General features: G+C 50.2%; 1 protein-coding gene and 1 long non-coding RNA gene across 3 annotated transcripts in view; one reads left to right on the forward strand and one right to left on the reverse strand.

Moving 5' to 3' along the window:
* Positions 1-16504, forward strand: part of ST8SIA2 (ST8 alpha-N-acetyl-neuraminide alpha-2,8-sialyltransferase 2) — a 65320-nt gene extending 48816 nt beyond the window's left edge. Inside the window, exon 6 of the mRNA XM_078078926.1 lies at positions 12039-16504. Within this exon, the coding sequence (XP_077935052.1) occupies positions 12039-12324 (286 nt within the window). The 3' untranslated portion in view covers positions 12325-16504. The remainder of the gene's footprint in view (positions 1-12038) is intronic.
* Positions 1-19714, reverse strand: part of LOC144382727 (uncharacterized) — a 614132-nt gene that overhangs the window by 242862 nt on the left and 351556 nt on the right. The gene's annotated exons all lie outside the window — the stretch shown is intronic.

Consider the following 19714-nt stretch of genomic DNA (forward strand, 5'->3'; position numbering starts at 1 on the left):
GCTGTTAGAGGAAAATGTAGTGGAAAATTTTTATAACCTTGGGTTTAGCAATGGTTTCTTAAGTATCAAACACAGGCAACGAAAGAAAAAAGAGATAAAAGGGACTTCATCAAAACTAAAACTTTTCATGCACTAAAAAGCCAACATATTCTGAGGGGAAAAAAACCCACCCACAGAATAGGGGGAAATAGTTGCAAATCATGTATCTGATAAGGGATAAATATCCGGAGTATATGTGGAACTCCTACAACTCAACAATACCACAAATAAATCAAACAACCCAATTTTTAAATGGGCGATGGACTTTTTTTACAGAGAAGATACACAGATGGTCAATAAGCACATGAAAAATGCTCGACATCACTCATCATTGGGAAATCGTAAATCAAAACCACAGTGAGTTACCACTTTCCACCCCCTGGGATGGTGGCTATCAGAAAAGTGGGAAATAACATGTGTCGGTGAGGATGTGAGGAAATAGGAATCTTTGTGCCTGCTGGTGGGAATGTCAAGTGGGAATCACTTTTGAGGCATCTTAGTGTGTTCGTTCTGCAAAGGAGGAAGTTGATGCCCAGATGAGTTGGGTGATTTGTAGGAGGCCACCAAGCCAGTGAGGAGCACAACCAGGAACTGAAGCAGAGCACCTCACTCTGGCCAGGGCACCAGAGGCAGCAAATTCACACCCAGACAGTTCTGGATTTGGGGCCCCCATCAGCTCAGTGGGCCGGGTGCTGTCACACCAGAGAAGTGGTGTTAGGAGACCACAGAGGGTAGCGGTGTATCAAGACTCCCTGGGTACATGGCAGTTCTTCTGAGTCTGGGACAGCGTTCCCACCAGGCAGAACAAGCTGAAAGGTCAGAACACCTCGGGGTCCCACCAAACACCAGCGGGCATCTGAGGCTTGACACAGTCTTGTGGAACCACCTGTCGAGGCTCACAGTGTTGTTCGCCCCTTGACCTCGTCTTGGCCTTTGCCTCCCTCATTCGCTTGACTGCTCCTTCACATCCAAGCCATCTTTCCGAAGGAAAACAGCTGTTCTCAGATAGCAGCTGTGCATCCACACACTCTGAATGCAGCTGGGTGGCTTGAAATATCCAGACATGTCCATATACAAGTCATTGTGCTCCTAGGGCTGGTTTAGTGTCCCCAGTCCATCCATTCGTGGGGAAAAATTTGTGAGATGCTCTAGTAACAGCAAATAGGCTTGACACGAAGACCAAATGAAATCGTTTATATAAATCACTTTAGAGCCCAGGGCTGGTCATATTAAGTCCATCTAGCACTACAAGCTGGCACATGGTAGAGCCAGGCTTCATGTGAAGAGACCACATGACCACGGTTTCAGTTCTCCTGGTTAAACAATCTCCTCCTACACTTTTGTGATTATTAGCCTACTTCTTATTATTGTTTAAGTTGTAAGTGCCTTGAGGTCAGGATAATGGCACTTCATACCGCATCCCTGACCCCTGCATAGTGCCTGATACTGAGAGAGCATCTGGTGACTGGTCAGGGGGTCCCCAGTGACCTCAGATTGAAGAAGGACATGTAGGAGAATAGATGAGGGACACAAATAACCATCCCTAACACTGCTGTGCTAGACACCATGCTAAGAATTATGTCATGTAATGAGAGAACTAGAACCAACATCCTATTTTAAAGACAACAAATTGAGCCTCAGGTGGTAAGTAACTTGTACGAGGTTGCATGGCTGGTAAGAGACAGATCAGGACTCCTCCCTTGCTCCTGATCACCACCCATTTGCCCCTGTGAACTAACCAGGAAATAATGACAGGGACCCTAGAAGAATAATGTGGGGAAGGCCAAAGCCAGAGTTTGAGCTTATGAAAATATTAAGAAAAACAGAAAGGGGGCTCCTGGGTGGCTCAGTCAGTTGAGCCTCTGACTCTTGATTTCAGCTCAGGTCATAATCTCAGAGTGGTGAGATGGAGCCCTGTGTCAGGCTCCGCTCTGGGCATGGAGCCTGTTTAAGATTCTCTCTCTCTCCATCCAATCCTCTCCATCCACCCCTCCCCACCCCTCCCCCCACTTAAAAAAAAAAGGAAAGAAAAACAGAAAGGGTATTTTATGTTTCAAATAAAAAGAACCGAAAAGTTAAGGCCAGGCAGTGTAGAGGCTATGAAAGACAGATGGGAACTAGACTCTTGGTTCCTCTTCTACACCTATCTTCTCAGCAAAGGAGAGCTGTCTTTTACCTGGATAGCATAATGAATGAAGCCTTTGGTATCACTTACAATCCCATTTCACTGCCCTAAACCAGGGGTTCTCAACAATGGTCCCTGAACCAGCGGCATCAGCATCACCTGGGTAGTTGGTAGAAATGCAAATTCTCAGTCCCAGCCCAGGCTTACTGAATCAAAAATCATAGGTCTGAGGCCCAGAAATCTGCATATTAACAAACCCTACAGGTGATTCTGAGGCACAGTATAAGTTTGAGAACCTCTACTCTCAACAAAACCAAGACCTATTAACATCCCAGGAGATATCATGCACCAAGACCACTGAGCAGCTGGCCCTGTTTTCTAAACATGGGGAAACAATGGACTCCAGTGAGCTTGTTGTCAACCCCAAGCCAGAGCTTCAAAATGGTTATCAGTGCAATGGCTCAGGAACACTTGAAGACGAAGAAGCAAATATCAAGACCAGATGTCCTCATGGGAAAACAGCAAGGCACACTGCCCCAGTCTTCTCTTCTGAAGGAGGGCAGTAGACAGGTAGGCCCAGGATCAGGGTAGTCATTTCATATCTTGGGTTAAGTCAGATACTTTGACAAAATATTTCTTGAGCAGCATGGAGAACTGTGACATTTCAGGGAGTAAAAGGGAGCAAATGTTAAGTCTCTTCTTAGAGAAACTTTGTAAGATAGATACTATTTTCATCCCCATTTTACTCACAAGGAAACAGGCTCAGAGATGTTAACTGAATTGCTCCAGGTCACTCAGATGAGGAGGAGGGAGACTAGAACCCATGTGTATGGGTTTCAGTTGTGTCTACCGCCATCCCCCTTCTCATGCCCTTGACAGACTGACCACAGTCTGTTGACCACAGACACCCAAAAGACTAATTAATTAAAGGTTGACTTCGTGGGGATCTCTAAGAACACACCACTGGCCTCCTGCACTGCCAACTGTCCCCATTTTTACCAATGACTTAAATGAAGGCATCAAATGTCTCCTTAGCCAGTTCACAGAAGACACGACTTTGGGGGGATTCCTAATAATCGGGACCTCAGAGTTGAATCCGGACTTCTTTTGATGGGCTGAAACAATGAGCCAATCTAAGAGGGAGAGATTTAATACGGACAAATGCAAGATTCTGTACTTAGGTTCTAAACAATTGTGCAGGTGCGATGAGCAGTACCAACCAGCAGCAGGCGTGTGGCTGCTCAAAGGGTAAGATGATCTTAGATCACAGTGACGGATGTATAATGGTTTGAGAGTCAAGGAGGTCAGCGATGACCTTGGTCGAATCCTACTTGGAGAGGTTTTGGGTCCCAGTCTGGAGATGGACCACAGTGGCAGAGAAATTCAAAAGTCAAAAGGTTTAGGGAGAGAAGTATCCAAGGAACATGAGAGCAATCTTTCTTCAGTTAGCAAATATTTACTTGCTGTAATCTAGAAGGCTCCAGGCCTGTGCTGGGGGAACACAAAAATCAATGAAACAAGGCTTCTGACCTTGAGGGGCTCACAGATTTGGACTGCAAGGCTCCAGGTGTAGAACTAGGGTTGAGAAGTCATCTACACGGAGTCAGGTTTCATCTGGGCCCTGGGAAGAGCATTCCAACAAACAGAGGTCATCTGAAATGAGCTTGGTTGCCTCTTGTTCCGGCAGCAGTGAATGCCCCTTGCTGGGCCATGACTTGGAAAATCCGCATCCTACAGAGTTAGTGGATGAGTCTGCCAGCACTGCTGTAACAAAGGACCACGGGCCAGGTGGTCTAAACTGGCAAGAGAAAGTTACTGTCTTGTAGATCTGGAGGCTGGAAGTCCTTCTGAGAGCTCTGAGAGAAGAATCTGTTCCAGGCCTTTCTCTTGTGGAGGACCATCTCCATCATTATCTCTGTGTGCCTGTGTATCTCCAAATCCCCCCTGCTTATAAGGCCATCAGTTGGATTGGAATAAGGGCTACCCTAACAACCTCATTTTAACTTGCTTACCTCTGTAAAGACCCTTATCTCTAAATAAAGTCCCATTATGATGTACTGGAGGTTGACCTCCACAGATGAATTCTGAGGGAATATAATTCAACCCATAACGGGTGGGCTAGAAGGTCACCCTTTCCACGCAGAGATTCTTTGATTCATCAGACCTGTGCCAGGAGAATCTCTAACCACCGGGTACTCTGGACATTCCTGCCCGTCTGAGGCAGTTACTGGGCCTGGGCATCTCAGGGAGAGGGCAGTGTGGTGCAGAGAAGGCCTGCTCTTTAACTCTTACTGGCCCTGCGCCAGACTGAGCAGCTCTTCCAGGGGGCTTTGGGCTCTGCCAGCCTGCAAGAGTGGCACAGTGCCCTGGCTGGCTGTTGGCAAGGGAGGTGAACAGCCCAGGGGAAGGACACCCAGGCAGTTGAATATGGCTGCAGGAAGGGGAAAACTCTGGTCTGCAGATGGTAGTGAATGGCTCAGATTCAATTACAACAATGAGGAAGGCTGTGACCCACAGAGAGGGTGGCCCTCGGGCAGGAAAGCAGCCCATTGCCTGGCCCCATTTAGCCACCCAGACCACAGGCCTGATGCAGAGGAAGCCTGTGAATTGGTGCTTAGTTAGGCACCCAAAGTGCTGAACATCAGCCCTAGGATGGCAGGGACCCAGCAGGCATCCCTGCCAGGGCTGGAGCAGTGGGTCAGCAGAGTGAGCATTGCTGCCTGGCAGCAGGGAGCAGAAACCTGCACGCTGGACAGGCAAGGGAGTAAGCATGGTGCAGAGAATGAGGCAAGACGAGCGCAGGTTGGAGGTGTCCCCTCCCAGGCATGCCCATCGCCGTCCCAAGAGCATGTCCCCAGGGCCAGTCCAGCAGCTGGGTTCCGGTCTCCTCCAGGGGACATGGAGTGTGGAAGTATATTCCATGGCAGTGATACATAGAGAAAAAGAGAGAGGTCTGTGGTATGAAGGCACAGATGGCATTTTGTCATTTTTCATAGATTATCTCTATTTTTTTCAAATAGCAATGCACATAGTAAAAAGAAAAATCCAAACAGTATAAAAGGATTTAAAGTGAAAAGCGAGTGAGCCCTCCTCCACAGAGGCGGCCTGTTACACTGGTTTTCTGTGTGTATTCTTCCAGAAATATCCACTTTTACACATAAGAGAGCATGTTTTAAGCATTGTACCTTGCTAAATTCTGGAAACTATTCTACATCAATACACACCACGTTGCTCTCCTTCACAGTGTCTGGACCATAATTTATGGGAGCAGAAGCCATTGGTGGGCATCGCGGGTTTTTCCAATCTTTGGCTAGTATAATCGGTGCTACGGTGATCATCTTATACCGACATCTGCACACGTATGTACATCTAGAGGCTCGCTCTTTAGGCATGCCATCGCTAAAAAGAGACACATGTAAGCGTTGTTAGTTTTTATAGTGGTTACCAAATTGCCCTCCCTGGAGGCAGGTACCGATTTACACTCCCACCTACGATGATTGAAAATGCCTGCTTTTCCATAACCTCACCAGCGTGGTAGATTACCGACACTTGTTCTCTTTGCCAATCCAGTGGAAAATGCCATCTGATTGTTGTGTGAAATTGGATTCCTTTATGAATGAGGTTAATTATAATTTTTTTTTCGCATTTGGAGTGGTATCAGTTTAGATACCAGAATCCAGCCAGGAGTTTTCACCCCCAAGATGTGGTCTTTCTGGATCCCTGCTGGGCCAGAGGTGATCCCTGTGGGTGAGCCACAGTCTCTCGACTCCCCTGGGGACCCCCCCATGTAGCAGGAGGAAGCTCTGAAATAATCAGCGTCATGATTTTTCCTCCTTTCTTTTGGCAACAAATGGTCTAGGGCACCACCAGCCTGCCTTTCGCATGTGCAGACCTGTGGGTTTGTGGGAAAGCCAACCTCCTTGGCTTCTGCCAGTGCCCCCCCCCCCCAAGGGAGACACTAGCCTCTGCTTGCTCGTTTTCACTCCTGGCTTCATTAAGTAGAGATTTGTGGCGCACCCACTTTCCGCGTGAGCTATGCTAGGATCTGGGGTTATATAGGAGCAGGAAGTCAGTCCACTGGCTCACAGAATTGTAACTTGTAGGGGAGGAAAAAGTCAAGTAAATGAATAATGATAGCATAGAGTGATAAATGCTATAATCAGAAAAGAGCAATGTACAGGGCACAAACCCATCCGGGAAAGTCCGGGAAGTAACATTGAAGCTGAGACCATAAGAAGGAGTTGCCAGCCAGGAGAACGGGGAGTTGGTGTCCTGGTAGGAATGAAGAGGGTCCTTACAGCCGTGTGGCTGTGCAGGCCAGGTGGTGGGAGGGATCTCAGGCCCAGGTCACAAGGACTTCACAAGCCCTGCCAAGGCCACTGGATGTTGTCCTGGGGACTCCGAGAGTCTCTGGGGAGTTTTTGGTGGCATGGTCATCCTTGAAGTTAACCTTGCTTACTTGAGTGAAGGGCACTGGCTTGGATAAGCATTGAGGCCTGGGGACCAGGAATCTGCCTCAAGCATCCATAGGACTTGGTCAGCTCTGCATTCCAGCCCCAGATTTTGAGACAAAACCCCCAGCTCTCCATGCTCTCAAACTGGGCAGCCTCATCCTGAGATGTTCCCCAGGATACCAGAGCCCTAGGCAGTGTTCCCAAGGAAAAGACGGCAATGGGCTATGGGCCCGCAGACCAGGGCCCAGGCTGCTGATGTGGATAATTGGAGACCAGGGGTCTGAGGGCCCTGTCCCATTTTGCTGCTCATCTCGCACAAAACATCCCCAAGTGTCCCATGGCAACCACCTGTAAGGCATTCCTGCTCCTTAAGGGACAATATGAGCTATGTTCCACAAAGTGCTTTTAGCGTCTTAGAGAAAGCCCCTTTGGTCCCTTTTCCCAACAGTGGCAGCCACTGTGCTTGCCACATACTGAGCCCAGGAATCCAAAAGGACAAATGTGCTTTGGAGATGATTTTGGCAATCCTCATCTATAGCTGTCCATGCTCATAAAATACGGCGCTTAATCGTCTTGGCAATTGGGGTAACCAATTCGAAAAATAATTACTGCCTTCTTTGAGATTACTTTGCCTTCTAATTAAAATCTCAAGACTGGGATATTAAAGGTGCATTGTCAATACAACGTTCCCGGATGCACCCAGCTAACCTCATTTGGGAAGGCAAAATTAATTAGTTTGTGTTTTAACACCCAGCTGTTATCCTGAGGAAGGAAATCGTCTACAAGTCGGCCACACACACAGTCTCTAAATTGGCCAGAGCGACTGAGCGGGATAGAAAGGAAATCAAGGGTGATTTGTTCCCGCATAACTCAGTCAGCTCCTATTACAAGCTGCTCATTAAACGGCAACCCCGCGTCCCTGTCAGACATGGCTCAGGAGTGTTCTTGTTCACCCGTGGAGGCAGAATGGGAAATAAGTGGGTCCCTCCGTGCCACTGAGCTCCCCCTTCATTCTGGAGCCTCCTTTGCTGTTAACACCTCTCCCAGTGATCGATTCTTGGGGGAAACCGGCAGCGGATCCGAGAGGGTGGGCACCTCTCTCCCTGTCCCCGACGGCCGCAGGTACAAAGCTGCCTGCCCCGCTGGTTTCCCTCTTCCTCCTTTTCGACTTCTTCCTGTTTTCCAATTCCATTTGAGTCAGACATTTGCTGAGCACCCTGGAAGCCAGGATAATAATGGTTCTAGGCTGTGCGACAGTCACGACCCCCCAGCCCCTCGTGGTTTAGCACAACAGAAGCTGATTTCTCGTTCATGCAAAGTGTGATGCAGGTCGCCACCCGCTCTCTTCCAGCCAGTGATCCAGGGATCTAGGATTCTTCCTTCTTAGGCTGACACTGTCTTTACGGGAGGCTTTGAGGTTCCCTGAGGCAGAAGAGAAGGTTGGCCCCCAAGGGACACACTTCCTGTCACAGCCTATTGGCCAGAACTGGTCACGTGACCCCAGCCCCATTGCAAGGGATGCTGGGAGGTGTAGGCGGGCACATGGAGTGTTTGTTGAGCGCTTCTGTCCCTGCCACAGTGCCCTGGCTGCCCCGTGCATGGAGCCAGGTGCCTCTGAACCCCCTCCAGGAGTGTGAGGCACGGCTCCTGCTCCCGGGGAAATGCCCGCTCTGTTCTGTGTGGGAGGCCAACCCGTACAATCGTGAATTATCAGGCAGGATTGATAAGCACAACAGGAGAAGTAGAAGCAAATTTCATGATAATGGGTGGAAGTGATTACCTCAGCATGAACTAGGAAGAAGAGGGTGGAACAAAAGGAACATTTCCAGGAAGATGTAATGCATGTGCTTAGTTTTGCGGGGGAAGGGGAAGACAGTTCACGGGGACATGAGGAGGAAAGTCCCATCGGCAGGCAGGGCACAGCCCGCGTCCGTGTAACCTCAGACCTCCTACAGATCAAACTCTTCCCTCCCCGTCTCTGAGCACAGCACTGATGTCCTGAAAAGAAACTCATTTCCGAAAGCCTTCTCACGCTAAGGCCTTACAATCAGAAAATAAACAAACCACAAATCCCTAATATGGCATTTGTGACCGGTGTTAGGACTTGAATTTGCTCAGGGAGCAAATAGCGCTATGCTCTCGGGCAGGGACACTGCGGTGGCTTGCACTTCCCTGGGGAGGGTCAACAGCCGCTAAAGCTGGCTCATGCCGGGCGCGACCCTCCCAGAATCGCCATGGGGTGGGAAAGGCCCGAGAACCAGGAGTGGGGAGGCTAGGCTGCATTTTATCTAAGCCCTGTCTAACCAGCTGCGGGGGGAGCGCCTCTACTCGGGCCTGTCTGCCTGGACTCCCACGTTTTCCTCTGGAACCTGAAACAAGAGGACAAGTTCAACCTAGGAGGCCCATGGATCACCCACAGATATGGTCTGTTGACTCACACAACAGGGCCTCAGATGATGTTTTAAAACGTTTTTTAATTAGTTACCAACATTCAAAAATTTGGAGAAATTGCATAAAAATCCAGATCTCTGATACACACTTTGGCACTACTATACTGGACAACAATAAAACTGGCTACCCCTTTAGATGCCACAGTCCCACCACTCCCTGTTGCCTTGGCAACCCTGAGGCCAGGCGTTGGTTTTCCCTACACACATCCCAGCTCTCGGCTCACTCAGTTACATCCCCTGCCAGGCCACTGGGCTAGACAAGTTCCCCGGGCACAATAATCTTTAAAACTTGACAACTATTCCTGAGGCTTACTCTTTTCCCTTATTTTCTCTAAATATACCTCATTCTTAGCAGAACCACCCACCAGTGAGAGCAGGGCTTCTTAGCCTTGGCTACACATTTGAACGACTGGGGGAGGTTTTAAAAATCCCAGTGTCCAGCCTGCACCCGGAGGTTGCACTCAGGATCGGTCCTCTTAAAGCTCCAGGTGATTCAGTGTACAGCCTAGGCCGAGAAGCATTGAGTCAAAACCAAAAATACAATGGACTAGCTTAGGAGGGGGGTGAGCTCCCCATTATCGGAGGTGGTTAAGCCAAGGTGGATGAGCACTTTGCAAGGATGTGTGGGGCGATCCAAACATCAGCTGCTACTCTCCTGGGATTCTTGCCTCCTTCCACTTCCCTGCCTTTGCCCCTCAGCACCCTCCCAAGCTCAGCTCAGCCCCATTGAACCTACAGTGTGCACGTGATCTAAGAAGGGCACCTTATCTCTTGAGCCTCATCCTCAGCACCACGCACCCCCCAGGCTTTTCCCTATTACTTCCCAATTGTGTTTGTGGTTAATGGAGCCATTAAGCTCCCTGCCTTTGTCCCCTCCATCTGATTCTGGGTTGAAAAATTCAGCCACAGGGAAGTTTCTTGGCCCAGACAGGATGAAATAGGAGGAGATGCAAGCAAAGTGGTCTTCAGCTGACAGGCTTACGACAAAAGACTGGTTGTCTAGAGGCTCTCCTGGAGGTCGGCACAGTGCCCCCGAGAATCATGTTCATAGGATGGGGTGGGGGTCCTTGAAATATGTTTCATTATATCAAATATTACATGATTTACTAAAATTATATGGGTTACTAGGAATCTGTAACCTTGTCTGTTTCAAAGGCTAACACCTCCTCCTCCAAAAAAAAAAAAGGATTTAAAGTTAACTTTCTGGAATGTCTTGAGGTTTCCTTTATGGGTCTGCAGAAAGAACCACTTGCAAAAGGAAGGGCATGCTTGATCTTCTAGAAAATCTTCCCCCTGCCCACCCAACTTTTCCCTAAAAGCACTGTGAAGAATATGAAACAGTTTCAACTTTCAGCAATGTGTAAATGTTTTGCCTGGCATACTTTTGCTTCTGGCGTGAACGTAATTGGTTCGTTTGACTATATAGTCACACCTGTCACTGTGCTGAGGTGTCATCAGGAGCCGAGCTGGGCTTGGGGAGTGGATGTTTCTCACAATGGCAGGTGGAGCAGGTGCGATGAGGCGCACAGAGTTTGAGGACAGAAAAGCACGGCCAATGTCTGGTATGGACACACAGTAGTGAGGAGTTGGTGGTAAGGAATTCCATCTTTCCACCAAGGCGTACGCATTGCATTTAAAGGGATTCAGCTTTTTATGAGAAATAAAGAGGTTAAACCACACATCCCAGTGAATTCTAAATCCAAGCAGAAGAACCACTGTGGAAAGCCAAAATGGTGGCAAAGAGAATGGACGTTTTCCCGCTTCTGGAGAAATGTCTAGATTGTGTTGAAACTTGGAGATGCCCTGGTCTGTGGCCCATCATCGTATAGATGTGAAAAATTAGGTCCAGCAGGGAGAAGTGACCTGCCCAAAAGCATGCAGGTAGCTGTTGACAGAACTTTCACTTGAAACTCAGGTCTAAAAAGTTGGTAGCTCCCCAGACCTCTGTTTCCTAGTCTGTGGAATGGAGATGGGTTCTTCATCACTGCTGTCTTGGTTAAGGTAAACTGAGACCCTCTATGTGCAGAGGTAGCTCAGTGCCTCGCCCAGCACTGGGGTCCGTTAGCCCAACGCCATGCTCTTCCCAATTCTCCATAGCTCCTCTCATTACCCCTGCCAGATTCCTAGGTAGGAAGCGGGAACTCCCATTTCAGAAGGGGATATGCCAAATGCCATGACAGGCCTTGAGAAGAGATCATGGCAGAACCCGGCTTCACCGGGCAGAGCACCGTCTGGTGTCCCCTCAGCTCTCAGGGAAGCCACCCAAGGTCAGAGGTGGGCAACCTGCATCAGAGGGGTGGGGGTCCTGCGGGCAGGGATGGGAAGGAAATCGGATGATGCTCAAGGGACAAGGAAGTCAGTCTCTGCTGGAGTCAGGAATGGTGACATGCAAAGGGAAGCACCATGGGACCCTCCACAAGGGGAAGATGGGGGCACCATGCAAGAGCCACCCCTTTACGGGGGGTCTGCATGCAGCAGCCCAAGCAGCAGGCTGCCACACCCACGTGTGTCATCTGTGGCTCTCTCTCTCGTGCTCCCACAGCAGAGGCCAGGAGCATGGCTGCAAAGCCAAAAATATCTACCAGCTGGCTCGTTATAGAAAAAGTTTGCCCGCCCCCACTTTAGATTTCAACAGGCCTGAGCCCAGGTCAAGGTCCTGCCCTTTCTACCTAGGTGACCTCGGGCAAGCCACTTTTGTATCTGAGCCTCATTTCTGCGTCTGTACCTACTGCCAAGCTCGTCATGTTTCCATAAAAATCATATATGTGAAAGTTCACGATGTAGGGAACAGTTCTGTTGCTTAATAAAGGTTGGTAGTCAGTCCCCTGAGAAGGGAACCGGGAATCAGTGGCTGGATTGGTCTCCACCGCTCCTGGAGTGGCAGGAGGCAGGCTGCTGGACAGGTTAAAATTGTCCTCTTCCTGGAAAGGATGATTCACAAACTCATATTTCTTTTTTTTTTTTTTCCAGATATTGGCTGACCAACAAAGTCCACATCAAAAGACCCACCACTGGTCTCTTGATGTACACCCTGGCCACACGTTTCTGCAACCAGATCTACCTCTATGGCTTCTGGCCCTTTCCACTAGATCAGAACCAGAACCCCGTCAAGTACCACTATTACGACAGCCTCAAGTACGGCTACACCTCCCAGGCCAGCCCCCACACCATGCCCTTGGAGTTCAAGGCCCTCAAGAGCCTGCATGAGCAGGGGGCTTTGAAACTGACTGTTGGCCAGTGCGATGGGGCCACGTAAGGTGGGCTCCCCGTGGGACTCAGTGGCTCACATTTCCTGCCAGCTACACCACAGGCAGATGGGAGTCGGGGTGGCGCAAACTGTAGAACAAGCAGGCTAGTGGTTTTCTTTGTTAAAGTGTAAAACAGTGACCAGAATATATATATCTATACCTGCATATATATATTGACCTGAGTATTTATAACTGTGTGGTGTTCATCTAGCATTAGGCAGATAAGCCACAGGAAGAAGGTGTGGAGAACCCACCCAAACTGGATTGAGACTCAGTCCATCTTTAGGGGCAGAAGGACTCGACATGAAAAGAAGCCAGTCCCATGACTTTGGATGACAAACTGCCTCCTGGGTTGGACAGATCTTTGGGCTCATGGATGAATGGAGAGCCACCTCTTGGCAGCGACCCTGAGCCTCTGAGACACCTGGATTCTGGGTGAGCCAAGACCCAGAGGGGACAACTTGACCCAAGTCTAAAATGGTGCTGTTGACAGAGGAGAGGAGGTTGAGGGGTTCAGCCTGGCAAAGAAGTACAAGGACCCCAAGAAGCAGAGGCCACTTCAGAGGTGTGGGCCTTGTTCCACAAACTTAGAGTTTAACTGTCCGAGGGACGATCCACGGTGGACCCACCTGTCCCAGACAGGCTTCCACAGCTATGAAGAGAAGGCTAGAGAAGTAACCATGAACAGTCTATACTCTGGCTTTGCAAGAACCACCAAGAACCTGGACAGAGCAGGCAGATGACCCTAAAGAGCTGGGGTGTTCCCCTGGCATTTTGGAAAAATTGAAATCTCCCGCTCAGGGGCAGCACTCCACCCCACAATAAGGCAGAAGAGTGTCCAAAATGTGGTGGTTTGGTGGGTGTTCTTTAAAGCAACTCGAGTCCACCAAGGAGGAAGGGACCCTGGGATTTTACCCGCTTGGTTACCCCCTTCCTGCTTTCTTAGAATGTCACATGAGGGACCATACTGTCCCCTTCTGCCACCAGAGAAGCCACAGCAAAAGCTTGAAAGGGCCCCGTCAAGATAAATGTCATCCTTTTTAAAATACATATGATTGCCTTTCTGGGTGCCTCACAGAGCCCCAGAGTGTGAGACCTGAAAGGGTGTTAAGCACCTCGCTTCATTTCTCTGTGACCCCTCTGTTTCCTTTCTGCGTTGTGCACTCGAGGGGCCTCTGCAGCCATTTCTCATCATCTTCCTATCCTGATGGTCACACTAGCTGGCACTGAGCTCCAACACGGAGCTTCTCCAGTCTGCAGGGAGAGGCTCCAATGTCCACCCCCACCCCCACCTACCCATCCTCCACACAAAGGCAATGATTTTAGAATTTCACAAAATCCTTTTTGCCCCCTATGAAGATTAATGGTGAAGACTTTTTTTTTTTTTTTTTTAACCCAAAGCCAAATGCAGTATCCAAATACTGGGCATAATCTCCCTGGGGAAATCTGGGCTCCATGCCAATCACTTAGGGGCTGGAATCAGAGGTCACATATAGACAAGCATTAGGCGGCTTGATTTGTTGGATGTATTCCCTTGCCTGATAAATAACACTGTTTTAAAACATATTTGAAAGATAAGTAAAAAACCATTATCTTGAAGGTGAAGGGAGTTAAGAAAAGTAACCGAGATCTGCTCCCAAGCACACGAGACCGGACAAAATTAATCAGAGGCAATTCAGACCAGGACGTTTGCTCTAAATTAATGGCTGGCGGGCAGCAAACGGAGGCAGTGGGAGGATGCTCAGAACCATTCACCCCGCACGTGGGTGCTCCAGCTCCAAACCCCAGCTGCGACTGCTACCCTGCATCTCTTGTGTTTCTTCCCTTGTTGTCCTTGCTGTTGATGCTTCAAGTCTGAGATTTGGGATTTGCATTATAAAATGAATATTTAAAAAAGCAACAGCCCTAACAGCCTCTGTGGGAACTGCGTGGTTTGGACTCCCTCGCAAGAAGTGGAAATAATTAGTATCATATTTTACACTCCTCCAGAGCCTTTCATCTTGAGGATCTCACAGGCCCTGGAAGACATTTAATGTCTGTAGCTGGCAGTGCCCTGGGGAGCAGGTAGAACTGCCTGGGCCTCCGTGGATTAACCAGGGCTTTGGACTCCAGAACGTTCCAGTGGTGAGTCCTGAGGGGAGCTGGGATGGCAGGTCCTGGGGTTGGCCCCACGCTCCGTGCACCGGCCGGCAGCCCGCCCTGTGGGGCAGTTCAAGGCCAGAGCTCCATGGAAGGGCTAGTTTTCCTTCTGTCCCATATTGGTCTTGGTTCCTTAAGCAGACACCAGTGGCTGTTGAAGTAGAAGGAGCCCTGAGAACCTGCCCTGGGAAGCCAGGACCATCCGCACCCCTCCGTTCCCCAACTCACAGGTCCTGCGCTGCCCAAATGCACTGACCACCTGATGACAGGAGCTCCAGGGGCCTGGGCTTCCCCACCCCGTCCTGCTCCTCCACCTGGGCGCACAATCAGGAGGCAGCCTGTCCCCTCTGCCTGTTTAGGGCAGCTAAATGCACAGGCCAGCTAGCCTGGGTGGCCCCGAGGAGTCCCAGCCTGCCCCTTGTCCCTGCCACCCTGGTCCACTGCCCTGTAACTGCAGTGGTCACGGCCATCCTGGGAGCAGGAGACCCTTCCAGTCACCTCCTGTTGACCGTTAATCAGTCCCCAATCACCCTGCCATCACCCACCCTGGAGCCTCTCAGACCTGCAAGCTCCTCAAGGCCCCAAATAACCACTCCCCTCCATCGGCCGCCTCCTTGGCTGAAGAGAAGGAGCCATCTGAAGCACCAGCTCCCCTCCAGATCTCCTGATCCCTTTCCTCCCCACGCCTCTCCTTCCTCCCATTTCTGAGGACGTGACATCCGTCCTCTGGGCAGTGACATTTTCCCACACACCCCAGCCACTCTTCTGCCACCTCTGTCTGTCCTCACTTCCACCAGCACACACTCTTCTCCCCATCCCGGCTCCTGCAGCCTCTTCCCTCCCCTTCCCTGCACCACCAGCCCCGGGAAGGGGTCTCCGATGCTTGCGCTGCTGTCCCCCATGACCTACCTAGCCTCCATGCTCCAGGGACCTGCGATTCAGCGCCCTCCGTGTTGCCACATCAAAAGACCCCTTGTCGTCACCAAGCTCCCCACATCGCTGGGCTCCACAGCGACCCCTGCTGGACACCCGTCCCCTCCGTGCCCAGGATGCCACGTACTCACAGTTTCTCCTCCCTTCCAACGTCTCTTCATCACTTATTTATGTATTTATTTATTTATTTATTTATTTATGATTTATTTATTTCCACCCTTCCCTTGATCTAAAAAGGACCCGAGGTGGGTCAGACCATTATTTCCCTCCCTCTGCCTTGCCCCACCACACGGACACTCCCTACATTAGTGCCTTCCATTGAGTCCCCACCCCACCTGCTCTAGACTCCATACATCCGAAGCCAAGTTTATCGTCTCTGCTTCCTCTTCCTCCACGATCCCCCCTCTTCTTGATAGAATCCCCGTGAGCCTCTCAACCACCCAAGTCTGAGACCCTAAAGTCATCTTCGACTCTTCTCTATGGGTTCCCTTGTCACCCCTCCCCACCAGTGCTGCCCTTGCTTCCCTTGTTTGCACAATTTTAGCAGCGTTTTCTTCCCTACCCCTCCCCGTTTCCCCTTTGGGCATGCTTGCACATGCCCGTCTGTCCTGCACATTCATAGTGATTTTTATCTCCAGCCATTCAGAAAACTTTAAAAGTTCCTGGCCCACAAAATAAGGTACAAATCTCCACCCTGACATTACAGATCACCCAATAAGGCCCCTTCCTTCTTTACACCCTGCACTGGTCCATAGAGAATCATCATTTCTGGAAGAGGTGCCTGGTTTTCCTGTCTCTGTGCCTTTGGTCTTGCTGTTCTCATCTCCTGGGACCCTCTCTTCTGTTCCCTTCAAGGCCCATGCAGAAACCACATCTTCCATGAAGCCCTCCCTGATCTACCAACCACTGGGATTTCTCCCTCCGCTGAACCACCGTAGCACTTTATTTGTACCTTTCTCATGGCACTTACCATATTCTGCCTTGTATTATAGTTATTGTGCACTTGTCCTATGACCGTTCTTAGATTGTAAGCTCGCCAAGGGCAGGGACTGTGTTTTATTCATCTGTGTCCATCACAGCACCAGGAGTGGTGCAAAGCACACAGCAGTTGCTTAATAAATGTTTGTTGGATTAAATCCTTAATGCCTGTGGAGGGCTATATAATTAATGAGGTCATTTTGCATCTGTAATGTCATAAGAACCTCCAAAAAATCACATGAGTTGGGCAGACGCAGAAATCATTATTCCTATTGGATGGGTCATAAAATTGAAGCAAAAAAAAACTGTGTGAAGCCCCATAGCTCACTAGCAAAATTCACACGCCGGTCTTTATCCCCGCTCCATGGCATCTTCTATTAACCCCATGTGGCTGGGTCACTGTAAATTGGAAACTGACCCCAAGTCTTGGCTGCCATGGGTCTGGGATCACCTTCACAGAGTCAGACAGATCTCAACATGAACCCCAGCTTGTGTGCCCATCAACAAAGGCAAAGTTTCCCTCCTTCTGGGGGAGGACAAAAGCCATTCAGGTTTTACCAGGCCCAGGGGGTGGAGCTGTGGGACCTCATAAATCATTCCCCCTGCTGTTGTCACGGGGTACGAAGCCATCCGTCCAGATGGCAAAGAGACCAACAGCTCCAAGGGGCTGTTGTTTGATAAATCTCTTCATGCCTAATTAAAGCTCCCCTTCCAGAATGAATGGAACAGAGGCATTTGTTGATGCCGGTCAGATGGGACTCCAGACGTGCATGCTGCTTCATGAATGCCCTTAATAGCATCCCCAATGACACCGACAGCCTGACCTAGCCCGCCTGTCTCTCAGCAGCACTGCTGGATGTCATCATTCCTTCCTGTCTTCATTCCCATCCTTCTGCTTCCCCTCCCCAGGGCTCTTCCCTTTGGCATCCACCAGGAGCCCGGTGAGCCTAGGGACCTAGGTGGCAGCTCTTCTTGGGAACCTAAGCCTTGACTGGGGTAATGTGGTGGGATGGCAGGAAGGGAGAGGGTGGGGAGCACTCTGTGCCATCTCTCCAAAAAGCAAAAACACCAGGGTGCTCTGTTCCAGTGGCAGGTTATCCACAACAGAGGGCGGCTGGAGGGGTTTCTATGATTACTACGTGGAAGCAATGTTTTTGTTGCCCTTGGGCTTCATGGTGAGGGTAGGAGATTCATATCCATCCTTAGTGATCCAGGTGGTGGAGCCAGTTTCCACATACTGTGCATCAAGCCATCCAGCCCGGGATCATCCAGTTTCCAGAATCACCCCGGTTGTGGGTAGCCACAGCCCCACGAAACCACCCAGCGAGATCACTAAACATCCCTTGTGGCCCTTCTTAGTCTTCCTCACAACATCCCTCCCCTCCCTAGAACCTGGGGTGTGAAATGGGTCACCTGGGGGTTCCAAGGGCTGTGTCAGGAAGGACCCAAATGCTCCAGCCATGACCACATATTCTAATATTAAAGAGGTTTCTCCAAAACTGACCCAGCAACAGCTGCGAGCAGCCAGTCCTTGGGGAATTAATAGAAAATGACAGCCCAAGGCCAAGCAGTGGGACCGCTGCCCAGAGGCCTGCATGGACCCCAGCAGTGAAGATCCCAGTGCCAAACACTGAGGTGAGTCACTTCGGAGTTGGCTCCACAAAACACCCCTTCGATTTGGTGCAAAGCACCTTCATTTCTTAAAATGAGGTTGTCCCAGTAGAGCTGCTCGTCAGAGTCCATGAAGGCACGGCTAGCAAGCAGAATAATTAGCTCTTCATGGAAGCTGGGCTTTGCAATGAAGACCACTCTGCGGGGAGCTGTTTTGCTCAAGGAGAGCCAGCATCGTGTGTTTTCCTTCCAACCAGGGCTTGGCAAGAATGTAACTCACTGTAGTAACAACCGTGGCTACTGGCGCTCAGCAGCAACCTGTCTCCCCGCAAGAGCCCTAGGACAGGCACCAGATGATCTAGAAGCCAGTCGACATTGGTGCCATCTCATCTGTAACACGGATAGGACACCTACCCACCTCCTTCACACAGTTACCGTGAAAATGCAGATAAAGAATGGGGGAGGGACGCCTGGGTGGCTCAGTGGGTTAAGCGGCTGCCTTCGGCCCGGGTCGTGATCCCAGCGTCCTGGGATCGAGTCCCACATCAGGCTCCTTGCTCAGCAGGGAGCCTGCTTCTCCCTCTCTCTCCCTCTGCTTGTGCTTTCTCTGTCGAATAAATAAAATCTTTAAAAAAAAAAAAAAAAAAAAGAATGGGGGAGAGAGAGAGAGACGCTGGGTGGGAAGGAGGTTCAGGGCCATAAAGCAAATCAAGCGCATACAGCTGTGAGTTTGCAGGACTGTCCCCATGTCATTGCCCTGCCTAGACACATTAGTGGCTTTCCTTTGCTCTTGGAAGAAAATGCTTACGTTTGCTTGAAAGCTCCTCCCCTCTGGTTCACTACATTCCAGCCACACCGGCCCTTTTGCTTTTCCTCAAACTTTCTAGCCTCATTCTAGTCTCGGGGCCTTTGCACGTGCTGTTCCCTCTGCCTGGAAAGCTGCTTCTCCTGATCCTTGCAAGCTGCCTCCTGCTCATCGTTCAAGTTTCATATTGCACGTCACCTCCTGGGGAGTCCATCCGTGGTCTCCCTGAGCTAATTACTCTCTATTACCTTTCACGTGATCCTGCTAGCTGGCCTATATAAACTATCTGAATTATCTCATTTATTTTGTAGTTCTCAGCCCTGTTTTGCTCAAGGAGAGCCAGCCTTGTGCGTTTTCCTTCCAACAAGGGCTTGGCAAGAATGTAACTCACTGTAGTAACAACCGTGGCTACTGGCGCTCAGCAGCAACCTGTCTCCCCGCAGGAGCTCTGGGACAGGCACCAGATGATCCAGAAGCCTGCACTCAGGAGCAGCAACACATGAAAGACCCCGATGCCCAGGCCACACTCCCTGCACCTCTTCCTTCCAGGCAGCTTCCCTCGGGCCTCTGGTTGGAGGTCGTTCCTTTGTTTCCGGCTTCTGGGGTTTTCCTTCTTTGATTTCAAGCTTGGCTCAGTTCCATCCGATGGGTTCTGTTGATGCTGCTGACGGGTCAGTCGCCTCCAGGATTTGGGCTTTTTCTGTGTGCTTGCAACAGGAGAAAAGGCCTGGCATTGCCTGCCTCCCCTTCCAAAACGTAAGCTCCTGGAGGATCGGGCCCCACCTGGCAGGTTCGCTGAAGCACCCCCAGCCCCTGGAATGGTGCCTGGCACACAGTAGGCACTTAATAAACTCCTGATGCCTGAATGAAAGTACGGGCATGGGTGCTTTAAGGGAGACATGCACCCCATTGACCCCCAGAGTGGGGAGGAC

Source organism: Halichoerus grypus, chromosome 8 (genome assembly GCF_964656455.1).
Source record: "Halichoerus grypus chromosome 8, mHalGry1.hap1.1, whole genome shotgun sequence".
Taxonomy (NCBI): Eukaryota; Metazoa; Chordata; class Mammalia; order Carnivora; family Phocidae; genus Halichoerus; species Halichoerus grypus.